This window comes from Equus asinus, chromosome X, assembly GCF_041296235.1.
Source record: "Equus asinus isolate D_3611 breed Donkey chromosome X, EquAss-T2T_v2, whole genome shotgun sequence".
NCBI classification, from domain to species: Eukaryota; Metazoa; Chordata; class Mammalia; order Perissodactyla; family Equidae; genus Equus; species Equus asinus.
The window spans coordinates 12790124-12806659 of NC_091820.1; the positions used below are offsets into that span (position 1 = coordinate 12790124).

The 16536-nt window shown below is 37.4% G+C and overlaps 1 protein-coding gene across 1 annotated transcript in view; it reads left to right on the plus strand.

Moving 5' to 3' along the window:
* The window catches only part of TXLNG (taxilin gamma), a 52234-nt gene that overhangs the window by 9238 nt on the left and 26460 nt on the right, over window positions 1-16536 (plus strand). The window contains exon 2 of the mRNA XM_044764327.2: window positions 16152-16452. Within this exon, the coding sequence (XP_044620262.1) occupies window positions 16152-16452 (301 nt within the window). The remainder of the gene's footprint in view (window positions 1-16151; window positions 16453-16536) is intronic.

Genomic DNA, 16536 nt, shown 5'->3' on the forward strand with positions numbered 1-16536 from the left:
AAACCCTATTGAACTTTTTGTACTGTTACATTAAAATTTGTTGGTCCATTTTGCACATTGAATGGGTGTTTTTCCCAACGAATCATTTTGTAACATCATCCATTAGTCATTTAGAAAATATTGGTTTACCAAATTTTGTTGATCTTCCAAATGTTAACACATTTTGTTATACAATATTAAAATCACATTAGTTAGTATCACCACTGATCTCATGTGAAAAGTCTTTTCAAGTATTGGGAAACCATCAAGCTCATGGTGGCAGATAGTTTTCAAAAATTCTAAATTTTGCTTGAAAACTCAAATTTTATCATTGGCAACAAAGACTGTCAGTTTGCCTTGAAGTGACAGCCTCACTTCATGTATTTTGGAGAAAATGTCTGCTAAGTACCCAAGTCTGAGTAAACAACCATAGTTTGTCTTTTAAGAAAAGAAAAAAAAATGAAACAAAACAAAAAGAAGATGATCCATGAAAAAAGCTGCTAGTTGAGCTTATAGTTCAAACAGTTGCGTTACTGCTTTTCCTCAAGATCACCATCACACTAGGGGTGCAGGAGAAGTGTTCTATGTGTACTTTCTGTGTCTTCACACAGAATTCAAAAGATGTGTACTCAAGGGTTGAAATTTAATAAAAATAATTTTGATTGCTTCCTCAGGGTATTTTTAAGTAAAAATCCCTGCCCCCCTCATACCTGGTGGTGAAGGAAACTGTGACTCCCAGTATAGTGTGGTGCCACTGCCTTGATTTGTTCTAAGGAGCCAGCAGTGTTGCTCATTACTGCTTTTGCACCATCAGTGCAAAATATCAACACCAGAAAAGACGAATAACATCTCAGTATTATTGTGAAAATAGTTTTTTGAGCTTCCGGACTACCTAGAGGGGTCCACAGACTGTACTTTGAGAATCACTGCCCTCGGGTTTTACCAGAAGTGGGGGCTGCTTTTCCTTGTTTCGTCTTTCCCAAGACCATTCTCTCAAAAGAATAGGCTTATTTTTCATGAGCCTGTTCCTAAAATTTGTTCTTAGGAATGTGGCATCCCAATTATTATTGACTCAACTGCTTTAATGCTAATGGAGAAATTCAGTAATCCCACCAACCAGAATATTTTTACAGTTAATTCCTGATGACTGGTATAAAGTTAGGTTTTAGTTGCTAAAGGCTTGAAGAACAGTCTAAACCAAAATTTTTCATCATGATTCTTTTTTTTTAATGTGTGTGAGATACAATATAAATAACAGGGGCTGGCCCGGTAGCACAGCGGTTAAGTGCGCACGTTCCGCTTCGGCTGCCCGGGGTTCGCTGGTTCAGATCCCGGGTGTGGACATGGCAACGGTTGGCAAGCCATGCTGTGATAGGCGTCCCACATAGAAAGTAGAGGAAGATGGGCACGGATGTTAGCTCAGGGCCAGTTTTCCTCAGCAAAAAGAGGAGAATTGGCAGCAGTTAGTTCAGGGCTAATCTTCCTCAAAAAAAAAAAAAAAATTACCATTTTAACCATTTTTAGGTGTAAAGTTGAGTGGCATTAAGTACATTAACAGTGTTGTTCAACCATCACCACCATACATCTCCAGAACTTTTTCATCTTCCCACACTGAAACTCTGTACTCCATTCTTCCTGCCCCCAACCCCTGGCAGCCACCATTCTATTTTCTTTGTCTGTGAATTTCACTACTCTAGGTATTTCATATAAGGGGAATCATACAATGTTTGTCCTTTTGTGTCTGACTTTCAATTAACATATCTTCACATTATAGCATGTGTCAGAATTTCCTCCCTTTTTATGTCCGAATAATATTGCAGTGTGTGTATGTATGTACCACATTTTGTTTATCCGTTCATCCGTCAGTGGCTATTTGAGTATTCATCATGATTCTTAACTTTAAATGTGATTCTTTAGGACAATCCGCCATAGAAACATTACCTCCATACCAGGCACAATAAATGTAGGTCTCAAGTAATAGCCTTTTCCCCCCTCGCACTTCCTACTTTGCTCCTTAGTTTATCTATATAATGGAGTAATATTCTCACTGTCTTAGAATCTTAAGGCTAAAGGAAATAATGTGCTTAAAATGTCGAGCACGTAGCAATTAGTAAATGTTAATTTTTTTCCTTCCTCCCTTCACTCAGAACTTAACCTTATATGCACTGTGTTAACTGTCTTTTGTATATTCCATATATCTCAAACAGTTGGCTTAGATAGTGACCATCTGATTCCATTTGAGAATAATTATCCATGATTGAACCTTTTTTTTGAAAACTGGTAAAGTGATTTGTCAGATGTCCTAGCCATAGTTGTAAATTGGGGCCAAGTTTAAATGAGATACTTCGATTTTCAGAATTGTTTTAAGAAGAAAATAAATGAGAACTGCTACAAAAGTTCACACTTAGTAGATCCTACTTCTGTTATAATCCGCTAGAAGACATGAGTGTAAAGATGTGGGGGGACAGACCCAGAAGTCCATAGAGCCAGGGTGAAGGAAAGAGATGATGTGGAATGTGATACAGACTCCTGCGATCTTCATACTCTGAGCTTGGGGTAGCAGTGGCATAATGAACACATATAATTCTGTGATATTAACCCAAAATTAACTTGATTAAAATTAAATTAACTAATCAACTTCCAAGGTCTTTTTTAAAAAATGAAAATACTCCATTCACATAATAAAAAAATGAAAATAGAACCAAAAAGTATAAAATGAAAAAATAAGCCTTCCTTCATTTCCAACTTCTAGGTCCACACTCTAGAGGTAATCATGATGAACAATTTGGGGGATACCTTACAGAAAAATTTATCCGTATACTGGCTTATATATGAATACGTTTTTAAATTTATACTGGCATATTCATCCTGCACCAGATGTTTCTTTTTCACTACTTAATTATACCTTGGACATCTGTCCATATTGACATGGATCTACCTTATTCTTTTGAATAGCTGCATAGTTTTACCTTGTGTGGATGACCGTTATTTATTTAACCTGTTCCTTATTGGTAGACATATAGGTGATTTTGCATGGTAACAAGAAGTGGTTTGCTGAATAGCTTTTTCCCTTGAGTGAGGCTAGCTGTGGAATAAACTAGTGGTGGAATTCACTGGGTGAAAGTGAATGTGCATTCAGATATTGGTAGATAGTGCTGAATACCTCTACAAAACCGGTAGGACTCTGCCAATTTAGACAGCCCAGGACTGTGTCCTGAGGGACCTGTTTGCCCATACCAAGGTTTGTTTTGCTTTTTCAAATCATCCTTTTGAATCTGGTATGTAAAAAATGGTGCCTTGCTTTGATTTGCATTTTTATTTGTATTTCTTTAATTATGAATGAGGTTGAATGTGTTTTTTGTATGCTGGGCATTTTTAGTTCTCTGTGATCTGCTTGTTCACAAACCCTTGAAAACTGGATCTCTGACTCATTTGAAGCCCTAACAAATCTTGACTAGTTGGAAGCTTTCCATTGTTATTTGGTAAATTGATTTTCCTCTCCTTTAAAAAATAAAATATCTTCTGAATTTTTTTATTTCCTTAGAAAGGACTTTTCCCATGCCAAAGTTATGAAAGAATTTTACTTAGGACTTGTTCTAATTCTTTGTGGTTTTCATTTTTCATGTTTCAGTCTTGGTACATCTGGAGATAGGATATGACTCCCCCTCCCCCATATGGCTTGGGCGATATCTCAAATCGTTTATTTCCTTTACTAATTTGAAATGACACCATTTTTAATGTAGTAAATTTCCATATATGGGTTGTGTGGTCTGTTTTTGAAGACGGTGCTATATAATTAGGAAGCCTCAGATAAGTATTTCATGCCTGAAATGAAAATAAGATCTCACCTTTGGGAGTTTATATTTTGAGATATTAAGAATTTATTGTCTTAAAGAATATAGGCATATTGTAGAGACACATACACCAGAATCTAATTATATACTAGTGTACAGTAATGTATCATTTTATCTGTCAAAAATAAAAACCCTTTCATTTCATTCCTTTGTTCTAACATAGTAAAACAGACTACTATTTAAGGAGGCATCGAGTTATGTAATACATATTTTAAAGACTTTAGTTCAAAACGGTTAAAACCGACTTTTGAGATGAATGATTGCTAAAGTATTAGCTGTGTGGAAAACTTTGCTATCCAAAGTAATTCTTTGAAAGATTAAAATATCCTTAGTACATAAACTGTTTTAAGTGGCTTGTATAAACCTAAAGTCACTTTTCTAATTTATTTTTATTTTTTTTAAGTTGAGAACACAACATATTTATTAAAATTTGATAGTGCAGCATCACAAAGAATTTCAAAACCAATCTGCTTCAGGCCAGATATCTCATTTCTAGTGGATAGTTACAAGAATGGTCTCTATGTGCTTCTCCTGGGACTGTGAAATGTCATTTCTAAGTTGCAAAGTGAGTGTTCTGTACTCTTAACGTTGCTCACAAGATTTATCCATAGACAGTGTTACTGGAATAGAGTATATCAATAAATTACATTTTGTTTTTTAAACACAAAAGCACAGGAAAATGAAACCAACTGTGTTTCTAAAAAGTGATGGAGCTTTGGCCAAAGATTGTCATTCCTATGGCTTCATTACTTATAAGAAAGTGGAGAAGGAACAAACATTTATCAAGCATCTCCTATGTGTCAAACACTATCAGATGTTTTACGTAAAGTTTTTAACACTTTTTAAAAGTACAACATAAATACAAAAAAGTAGTGTTTGTAGAGCTTGATTAATTTTTAAAAAGTGAAACAGAGCTGTGATTCACTTTTTTTTTTTTTGAGTGAGGAAGATTGGCCCTGACCTAACACCCGTTGCCAACCTTCCTCTTTTTGCTTGAGGAAGATAGTCCCTGAGCTAACATCCATGCCAGTCTTCCTCTGTTTTGTATGTGGGATGCCACCACAACATGGCTTGATGAGCGAGCAGTGTATAGGTCCACACCTGGGATCCTAACCTGTGAACCCCAGGCCACCAAAGTGGAGTGTGCGAACTTAACCACTACACCACACCACCAGGCTGGCCCCTGTGATTCACTTTTTAAAAGCTCTCAGTCGAGAAGCAGAGAGTAACCCTAAACATCACTCTCTTTCTAATTCAGAAGTGTACCTCGTATCCCCTTCTAGTCACTGCTTCTCGAAGGGTAGCCTCCTGACACCACAGGTAAATCTTCACTGTTCTTAAAATTTATATAAGAGGGAAAGAAAAATTTATATAAGAGGGATCACACAGTATGTATTCTTTTGTGTTTGTCCTTTTTTCTTTAATTGTGAGCTTTTGGTAAAATTTTATGCAGGTCATTTCTGTAATTATATAATCTCCCATTAGTGACTATATTATGATTGATTGATTCTGCAGTTCATGAGCATCTGGTTAATTTCCGGTTTCTGACCATCATAAAGAGTGCTATTATAAATACTCTTATATCTATGTTATTGTGAATATGTATACATTTCTGATGACTATACACTAGGAGTTTAATTGCAGGGTTCTAGGATATGAATATATTCGGTTTTAGTAGATACTCCCAAACTGTATTCAGAGGGTCTTTCCTTTACATTCCCAGCAGGACAGTATGAGAGTCTCTTGCATATATATATCATGTTTTACCAGCATCCCTGAGGTGAGTAATTTCATCAGTATCGTATACAAATAGAAAATTAGTCCTGGAACACTTTGTGACTCACTCAAAGTCATGCAACTAGTAACACGCTGGTGAGCACAACTACAACTTTCTGATGCTAAGGCTGTGTTTCGTATTATATGAATAATGTAATTACAGAATCAAGAATCATCAGGGAATGTTAAGGCCATTAAATAAAGGATTATTGAAAAATAGGAAATGGGTAAGATGTCAAACTATCTTTGTGTGGATTACTAGTTTTCTTTTGGTGAGGAAGGTTCACCCTGAGCTAGCATCTGTTGTCAGTCTTCCTCTTTTTTTTTTTTTTTTTGCTTCAAGAAGATTGTCCCTGAGCTAACATCTGTGCCAATCCTCCTCTATTTTGTATGTGGGATGCCACCACAGCATGGCTGGTGAGTGGAGTAGGTCCACGCCTGGGATCCAAACCTGCAAACCCAGGCCGCTGAAGCAGAGTACACGGAACTTTTAACCACTTGGTCATGGGGTCGGCCCCACTAGCACTTTTTTTGGTGGGAGGAGGACTGTGTTTACAAGGCAATGATTTGGCAGTAACTACCTTAACCAGGTGATCAGTCCTAGCATCAGTGATAGTGGGGGCTGTAACATTATGTGTATCCTGGTTCCTCATGCGATGTAATATGTAGAATACAACATCTCACCTATGCAGGAACTCACCAAGGATGTTTACCCTGAATCTAATCAAGGTTTTAAAAACAATCAGACAAATCCAAAATGTGGAAAAGTCCACAGAAAACTGGCGTGATCACTTGAAAGTGTCAGTGTAATATAAACATGTATTTTTTTTAAATGGTGAGACTGTTCTAGACTAAAAGAAGTTCATGTTCCTAAAAACAAAATGGAATATGTGAAACTCGTCTGGATCCCTTTATAAAGCTGATAGTAGACAAAGAAATCAGTACAGTGAGAAAAATTTATACAGTAAATTGATTATCACTTTTCTAATTTAAAAAACACATAAACCTTCCAATTCCATCTACCTATTTAAAAATAATAATAAAAAAGCACATGATAATGTAATTTTTATAATAGGTTTGTAAAATTTGTGTTTGGAAATGTAAAGGCCCCTCAAAATACTGGAAACATTTAGGAGGGAAGTTCATATTTAAAAAACCAAATAAGGCCGCTAGCTGATGTCCTGAGAGAGCCAGCGTGTCTTCGGTGTCTTTCAGTCTTTCCCCGGGCCTTTCCACCTTTGCTGGTCCCCACTGGCCCAGGCATGCATGCACTCTTGTCCTCACATTCCTGTTTGGTAGTTGACAACTCTTAGGGTAAATTATTAGAAACATAGAGTTGAACAGATTTTTAGAGATAGTTTATCCTAAGACACAAAAAGTTAAAAAAAAAAACAAAACAAAAACCTCAGGGCCTTAAATAAGCAGTTAAAATTGTTTATAAAGGCATCCCTAACCCCAAATTAGTCCTGTCTCACCTCCCTAAATTCCGGAGTTATCACTGCTAAAAATTCTACAGCTCTTTCCCAGTGTTTTCCTAAATTCATACTAGTATATATAGCATGCTATGTATTTTTAGACATTTAATTTCTTAGACTTATTTTGTAACTGCATGAGAGATCGGTTTGACTTTGAACTTTGATTTTCCAAGGCTGATGTACGTAGTGAGAGGAATGGTGTAATGGAGAGAACATAGGCTCTTGAGTTTGACAGACCTGGTTTTGGATTTTGCCGTCCCCTTTTACTGACTTGAATATGATCTTGGGCAAGATACTTCACCTCACTAAGTCTCCTTTTCCTTATCTGGGAACAGTAAGACTCAGCTCCTGGTGGGGTGGGGAAGGTTAAATGGGGTAGCGAGGCTTGTAGGTTCTGAAGGTTCCCTTTACCTACTTGGTAAGTTTCTCCAAGACTCTTTAGGAATCCGAGGCAAGCTAAGGATCTCCCCGGGAAAATGCATAAGTGTGCACCTTTCCTGCCTGCTGCCTCTGAAGGGCCACCCTAGCCCTCAATGGCAAGGATGAGTGATTTCTGCTCTCTGCGCATGCCTGGCGCTGGTTGAAGGCATTCAGGCTCATTTAAGCAGATGGTAGTTGAAATAATTAGGAAGTGAATGTGGGTGTTGGCTTTTTTGTTTTTTATTTAGACCAGTCTTAGTAAAAGAACAACCATTACTAAAAACATTTAAGCTCTTTAAACAAACTTAGCCAAAGAAATATGGTTCTTTAGCTTCAACAATATTTGAAAGAGCACAAGTGAAAGTTTTAAACTTTAAAATTATTGTTCTCTTTATTCAGAGTGGAAGGGAAAGAAACTTAATTTTTTTCTTTAGGCTTTTAATTCCCATGTGATCTCAGTTTCAAATGTATTGATCCAAAAAGCTATTACAAGTAGTATATGAATACAGAGTATTCATGTTTGTTTGCAAAAATTGTATAATAGTTATTCCTTGCTCCTACAATTGATTGACGATAAACTGGTGGCTGTCCATTTTGAAAGCATCTCTTCTTCAATTAAGGAGTCATCTTAGCTCCAAGTATTGACAGTGGAAGGAAGATTGAGAAATGTATCCTTTAACAGGAGGGGAGTGGCTGGGGTGGAGGATTGGTGGGGCTTAAGGCTCTAGTAAACACTGTTGTGGCCAAATGACCCTCTCTCTAGTGTCTTTCAAGCGACACGTGCTGATCATGACCATAGACTGATAAAATGAGAATGTGATAGCTTTTTCTTTTTGCTTGAGAAAGATTGTCACTGAGCTACGATCTGTGCCAGTCTTCCACTCCTTTACATGTGGGATGCCACCACGGCATGGCTTGATGAGTGGTTTGTAGGTCCACACCCGGGATCCAAACCTGTGAACCCCAGGCTGCCGAAGAGGAGTACGTGAACTTAACCACTACACCACCGGGCTGGCCCCTATGATAGCTTTTTTTTAATATGATTTTCTTCAGGGGCAGGTTCAGATAGAAATTCATCTTAAAACTACTTATTGTTGGTTTCATTTTCATTTGAGATTGGAATTTAAATAAACATTTCCTCCTCTTGTTTTTCCTAATAATGACAAGTAGTCTATTAGAGAACTCCATTCATCTTAATATTTGAAAAAAACAGCAAACTGTTATGAGGGTAACTCATGATCCCTAATCGCAAGGTAAATACAGGCATGCTGTCAAAGCCCAGTGTCCTTCCTCTCCTGTCCCCATTCACCCAGTTTCCCTCCATTAATACATTGCTTTGTATCGTTCCAGAGATTATTATATATGTTTACTGCTCATAAACTTATACAGCCCCCCCACACCACACCCCAAATTGTGGCATATGGTACATACTATAGGGGATTTTTCTTTTTCTGTTTTCAACCTAACTTACAGATCAGTAATTATACAACTACCTCTATAGGACTCCATTTTAAGGCTATACCACAATTTTTCCAGTCTATTATTATTATTATTTTTTAAAGGTTTTATTGTTCCTTTTTCCCCCAAAGCCCCCCGGTATATAGTTGCATATTCTAGTTGAGGGTCCTTCTAGTTGTGGCATGCGGGATGCCGCCTAAGCATGGCCTGATGAGTGGCGCCATGTCTGCACCCAGGATTCGAACCGGTGAAACCCTGGGCCGCCGAAGTGGAGTGCTTGAACTTAACCATTCAGCCCTGGGGCTGGCCCCACTCTCCAGTTTATTATTAATTGACGTTAATCAATTATGTAATTTTGATTTTTTATTACTATAAATAATACTGTATAAATATCCTCTGTATATTATTTCACATGTGTACTGGTTTATCTGAAGGAAAAATTAATAAGAAATGAATTTATTGGGTTGAAGCATATGTGGCATGATGATTTTTTCCAACATTTTATTATGAAAATTTTCAAACACACAGTAAAGTTGGAAGAATTTGATACTGACCATCCATATGGCCATCACCTAGGTTCTACCATTGACAGTTTACTATCCTTGCTTTTTCACATGGCTGTCCGTCTGTCTCTTCAGCCACGAAGCCGTGTTAAGCGTGTACTTGCTGAGTTTTAACAAATGCATGCAGCTCTGTAACCCAAACCTCCATCAAGATAGAGAGCATTCTCATCACCCCAGAGTGTCCCCTCGTGCTCCTTCCCAGACAGTCCCCACCCTGAATTAGACTCCTTAGTGGTTAAACCAATTTATCCCCAACCAGGAATGCTTGAGAGCACACCACACCCTCTCCCACACTGTGTGGTCAATGTTTTTGATGTGAAAAATGGTATCTGTTTAAATTGCATTTCTCTTTTTGTGAGTAAAGTTAAGTGTATGTTTATGAACCATTTGTATTTCCTTTTCTGTGAGTTCTTCATATTGTTTGTCCATTTTTTTTTAAAGATTTCATTTTTCTCCCCAAAGCCCCCCGGTACATAGTTGTGTATTTTTAGTCATGGGTCCTTCTAGTTGTGGCATGTGGGATGTCGCCTCAGCATGGCTTGATGAGCGGTGCCGTGTCCGCGCCCAGGATTCAAACAGGCGAAACCCTGGGCTGCCAAAGCGGAGCGCACAAACTTAACCAGTCGGCCACGGGGTTGGCCCCTCGTTTGCCCATTTTTGTTGGGTTGTAGTCTTAACATTATTTCATTTGACTATCCATTTGTGTTAAGTAAACGATTAATTTTTATCCATGACTGCCTAGAATTTTTAATAAAATTTACATATGTCCTGTGATGCTTCCACTGTTCTCTTATTAGTGCAAGTAGCTTTCTTTTTGACTTTTTTTTAATTCCAGGAGTAATAAAAGTTCACTGTACTAAAACTAGAAAATATAGTGAAGCAAAAAGAAACACCACCTATGAGTACACCATTTAAAAATAATCATTATTAGTATCTAGATGTATTTCCCCTCCCAATACTTTCTATTGTATGAGTGTGTATATATACATACATACATTGTGGGTATAAAATACATGGTGCATGCTGTTTTGTGATTTGCTTTTATACATACTATTTTGGGAGCATCTGTCCCATTGGTAAATAGACTTCTGTAAGATGGCTGGACCAAGACAAGGATGTTTGTATGGTAGACAAAGGGTAGTCCTGAAGCAGTGTATCATTGTGGTTAAGAGCGTGGACATGGAAGCTAGACTGCCAGGGTTCAAATCTTTGCCCTGCAATTTACTAACTGTGACCTTAGGCAAGATAGTTAACTTCACAATGCCACAGTTTGCTCATCTGTAAAATAGAGATAATAATAGTACCTATCTTGTGACATTATTGTGAGGATTAAATTAGTTAATATAGGAAAGTGCTTATAGTAGTGCCTGGATGTAGTATTTGCTGTATAAGTGTTTGCTGCTGCTACTATTGTTTATACAAGAGGTTGTACTCAAGAAAAGGCATCCAGAATGGGTATTGGAGAGGGCAGAGTAGGAAGTTGTATTGGCCATATGATATAGAATTCTCTGCTTAAGGAGATGAGGGCCAAGAAATCATTTACAATTTAAATAAAGTTGTTGGCCTAAGAATTTGCTCCGTATCAAATAGCCCAGTGCAGAACCTCAAGTAGGTTCTTGAAGGAATAGTCCTTATAGTAGAAAAATTGGCACTGCTATTTCAAGAGTATTTGTAGACTAGGGTTTGAATCAAGCCCAACTAGGACTGGCTCATTCATAAAGAAAAAGATTTTGTGGAGTCAGCAGAAGTTTTTCATTAGCAAATGTGAAAAATAAATCAGATTAGTTGCACAGGAGATAAGGGAAATGTAACACTGTCTTGCTTCTAACGATAAAATAATACTAGTGGTGTTTTTCTCTAACTTGTGTAGTAATGCTTAGGTACTTCCCATAGCTTGTTTTCAGCAGCCATTTTGGCCCCGTGTGTTCTCCATCGATTGTCATTTGAGTACTTTTTATGCGTAAGCTGTTGCTATCTAGGAGGATATACATACCAAATAAGTGATAATATAATATATGTGACAGGAGTTTAGAGGTGAAAGGAGTGTCTGGAAAGAAAAAATAAGTATTAACTAAAAATAGAGAATGATGAAATAAAATTAGAAGGACAACATGGGATGTGATGATTATGCCCTATACAGATTAACATCCTGGTTTATGTTGAGTGCCACCACTATTATTTTGAGGTGAACGTTTTGGCTTTCTCAAGTCTTTAAACTGTCTTTTTTCTGTCAATGATAGTTTTAATTGACCTATATGCCTTTAATGTGAAAGCCCAGAGTACTTTTAATTAAATCTCCTATGACATTTTGAAATAGGTGAACATATTGGACCTTTTGTCTAAAATGGAGAGAATGAAGAACAGTAATAGGAGAAAATACTGGCAAATCATATGTCTGATAAGCGACTTGTATCTAGTTTAGGTAGAACTCTTGCAACTTAATAAAATAACAAATAGCCTAATTAAAAAATGGGCAAAGATCTGAATAAACAGTTCTCTAAAGGAGGTATGCAGATGGCCAATAAGCACCTGAAAGGATTCTCATCACTGATCCTTAGATGAGACACCTTCACACCAAGTAAGATGGCTATAATCAAAAGGACAGACAGTAACAAATGTTGATGAGGATATGGAGAAATTAGAACCCTCATACACTGCTGGTGGGAATGTAAAAAGGTGTGTTCACCTAGAAAAAGTGTAGCATTTCCTCAAAAGTTTAAACATAGAGTGACCATATGACCCAGCAGTTCTGCTCCTAGGTATATATTCTGGAGAAATGTAAACATTTGTCCCCACAAAGACTCGTACATGAATGATCATAACAGGATTATTTGTAATAGCCAAAAGTTGGCAATAATCCAGATGTCCGTCAACTGATGAATGGATAAATAAAATGTGGTATGTCCATACCATGTAATATTATTTGGCAATAAAAAGAAACGAAGTACTGATACATACTCCCAACATGGATGAACTTTGCATTATGCTATGTGAAAGAAGCCAAACACAAAAGGTCACATATGGTGTGATTCTGTTTATATGAAGTGTCCAGATAACCACATCTATAGAAGCAGAAAGTACATTAGTTGCCTAGGGCTGGGGGTAATGAGAGAATTAGGGGTTTATAGCTAAAGAGTACTGGGTTTCTTTATGAGGTGACGAAAGTGTTCTGAAATTGATTGTGGTGATGGTTGCACAACTCCGTGAATACACTAAAAACAAGTGAATTGTACACTTTAAATTGGTGAATTGTATGGTATGTGAGTTACTATCTCAATTAAAGCTGTTACCAAAAAATGACTAATAGAATGGAGAAACTAGAAATTAGCCACTTCTATTCCTCAGGTAGATTTCTTATTGAAATTGGTCTTAAGAGAGGCCTCAGGTTTTTCTTGATGAGAATTATTTATGCTCCCCCTTCTTCCAACAAATTGCTTGCTCGTTATATTTTTGATGTGGCTTGACACCACGTTTTCTGGTATTATGTGAAATAATATTTTATTATTCGCTTCTGAGAAATTCTGTTATGTGTTAGAGATAAGCAATCTTCCGTTTTAATTATATTTTAATGGACTTTCATTAGTACTTAAAGCCAACATTGTGATTTTGTATCCCTATTTTTATACTAATGGTTTTCAGGGAATAGGTTTAAAAATGATTTTTTAAAAATTTGGGAAGATGATATTAATAGTACTCATTTTTTTCCTGTATTGCTTTTGTGTAAAAGGGTCTCTGTTAACATTATCCATGTGCCCAGCTAGGATATGGCATTTTAATATTTGATACAAAGTAGAGGTGGAACTAGCAGTTATATGTATAATGTAGTGTTAAAATGGTCACTTTGCATTTGGTTTGATATTAATACTTCTGTAGTATGTTATTTAGGCATATTAGTAACTTCAGGATGTTTCTGCAGTAATGAAATTTAACAAAAGACGTTTCCTAAAACTTCATCATGAATTTTGTAAACTTAATGCTTATGGACTCCACTTGAGAAGCGCTGCTCTATGGAATGTGCATTACACATGGAAGTGCACTTTTAAAATTTTTTGAAAGAATTTAACAGTCTTTCGGTATTACTTTTTTTTAAAAAATCTGAATTAGCCTTAGAATGTGGCATCAAACCATAACTCTGAAAATAGCCCATTTCCCCTTACTGCATTAATTTTTTTAAGAAATGAAAGTATTGCATGCACATTATTTTAAAAGTATCATGAAAAGCAGCCTATCTCTATTCTCTCTCCCCAGAGGGAAATACTTCTGTTTTGGTTCTTCATAATTGAATAATGTGTAAATTGCAACTTTTAAAATAAAACCTTATTGAAGTAAAGCATACATTCAGAAAAGTATACAAATCATAAATGTTTAGGCTTAGTGAATTTTCAAAAAGTGAGCATCTATGTTACCCCATCTAGATCAAGAAATAGAATATTACCAAGCATCCCAGAAGGTCCTACCCCCAACAGTAACCACTTTCTTGATTTCCGGTATCATCGATTAGCTTTGCCTGGTGTTTAAATTTTTTTACTAAAGTATAGTTGACATACAATATTATATTAATTTCAGGTGTGCAACATGGTGATTCTACATTTATATACATTATGAAATGATCACCACCACAAGTCTAGTAGCCATCTGTCACCATGCAAAGTTATTGCAGTCTTATTGACTATTCCCTATGGTGGATGTGACATTCCGGCGACTTATTTATTTTATAACCGGAAGTTTGTACCTCTGAATCCCCTTGCCCTCATTTTGAGCTTTGCCTGTTTTTGAACTTTATATATACGTGGTTTCCTACAGTATGTATTCTTCTGGCACTTTCCTTACAACATTCTGCCTATGGGACTCGTGTGTTGCCGCATCTAGCAGTAGTTCATTCTCATTGCTGAGTGGTATATGAGCAGACTACAATGTGTTCATTCTTCTGTTATTAGAAATTTGGGTTGATTCCATTTTGGGGCAATTAGAAATAGCACTGCTTTAAACATTCTTGGCCTTTGGCTGCACATAGGTACATACTTGGGTAAAATCCTAGGAGTAGAATTAACTGGGTTGGAAGGTATCCATATTGCCAGAGGTTTTTAAAGTGGCTGTACCAATTTGTTCTTCCAAAAGCACGGTACTTGATTTATCGACATTAGACTATAAAAGATATGGATTGGGGCCAGCCCAGTGGCGCAGCGGTTAAGTTCGCACGTTCCACTTTGGCGGCCCGGGGTTCGCCGTTTCGGATCCCGGGTACGGACATGGCACCACATGGCAAAGCCATGCTGTGGTAGGTGTCCCACATATAAAGTAGAAGAAGATGGGCATGGCTGTTAACTCAGGGCCAGTCTTCCTCAGCAAAAAGAGGAGGACTGGCAGTAGTTAGCTCAGGGCTAATCTCCCTCAAAAAGAAAAAAAGAAAGGATTTAGTTCCCCTTAACCTCTCCCTCCCTGCTACTTTGACACTTTATGTTTAGTTCAACTGTAGCTGAATACTATTGTAATTTGAAATAATCTCTGCTCTCCTACTGATTTTGGAAAGTAGCTTTTCTCTGCTTGCGATAAGAAAGCATTATTAGACACCTCACTCCTCAATTGTATTATTCAAAAAAGGAATAGGCCCTCTTTCATACAGACAGGAAGTGTACAGAATTTGAATTTGTGCCACATCATGTGACTAAGTAGTGTTAACAAGGGGGGAAAAACCTTAAATAAATGAGGTTAACAATATGACAGACGAGAGAGTAGGGTAAAACTACTGATTTGAGAATAAAATACTAGAATAAAACCATTTCTCCCATGCCTACTATCTGTATTTGTTAGGGCAGAGATAGCTGCTTAAAACATTATTCTCAAAATTTCTGTGGCTTAATGTGAGAGCACTTTATTTTCTTGCTCATCTAATAGTCCAGCGTGGGTGTTCTTTGTGAGAACCGTGGCTTTCCTTGTATGCATGTGGGATTTAGGGACCCAGGCTGCTTTCGTCCTGTAGCTCTGCCGTCTCTTAGGGTCTCGGAGACCTCTGCATTCAGCCAGATTGGGGAAGAGATCGTGGAGAAAGAATGTGCTTCTAAGAATAAAAGGCTTGTTGCAGAGGGGACCATCATCACTTCAGTTCACATTCCTTTTGTGGGAACCTCATGTGGGAGTCCCACCTAGGTGTAAGGGGCTGGGAAATGTAGTCCCAGGCTGAGCACATGTCCAACAGTGCCAGCTCCACAGGATAATGGAGGAGCATGGGTTTTTGCTGGGTGGCTAGTGAGCCATTTCTCCTGTACCATCTCCTTGAAGATAAGACCAGAATAAGTAATGTTTGTTAATTTGGGATAATTTCACATCTTTTAAGATGCTAATTATTTTAAGTGGTGAATTTTTATAGGGAAATAAGTTTAGATTTAGAACTAAATGGCGTTTCTTGCTTCCTTTGGCACCGCTTAGTTGCGTGATTTGTTTTAACTTTAAGTTTCTTATACTTTACAGTTAGGTCATCTTTCGGTGAAACTTAACATATTTACACCAATTTTACAAACCGCTAAGAAAGAAAAAAACTGTCAACCTATGTTGTGCCATTGGTTGTAAACATAGATTACATTTGATTTAACCCCCTTTTCCATCTTTTTCTCCTCCCTTCCCTCTAGTTTGTGATTGGCACAATGGAAGAAGCTGGAATGTGCGGGCTAGGGGTGAAAGCGGATATGTTGTGTAATTCTCAGTCAAATGATATTCTTCAACGTCAAGACTCAAATTGTGGTGGCACACGTAACAAGCATTCATTGGAAGATGAAGGCAGTGACTTTATAACAAAGAACAGGAGTTTGGTGAGCCCAGCATGCTGCACACAAGAGTTAAGAGAGGAAATTCCTGGACGAGAAGCTCGAACAGATCCCCCTGATGGTCAGCAAGATTCAGAGTGCAACAGGAACAAAGACAAAACCTTAGGTAATCCTCTCTGCTCCGTGGTTGGACGTTTCCACATGCTGCTCATTTTACTTCCGTTTTCTGCAGCACAGGTGATTAGGAACA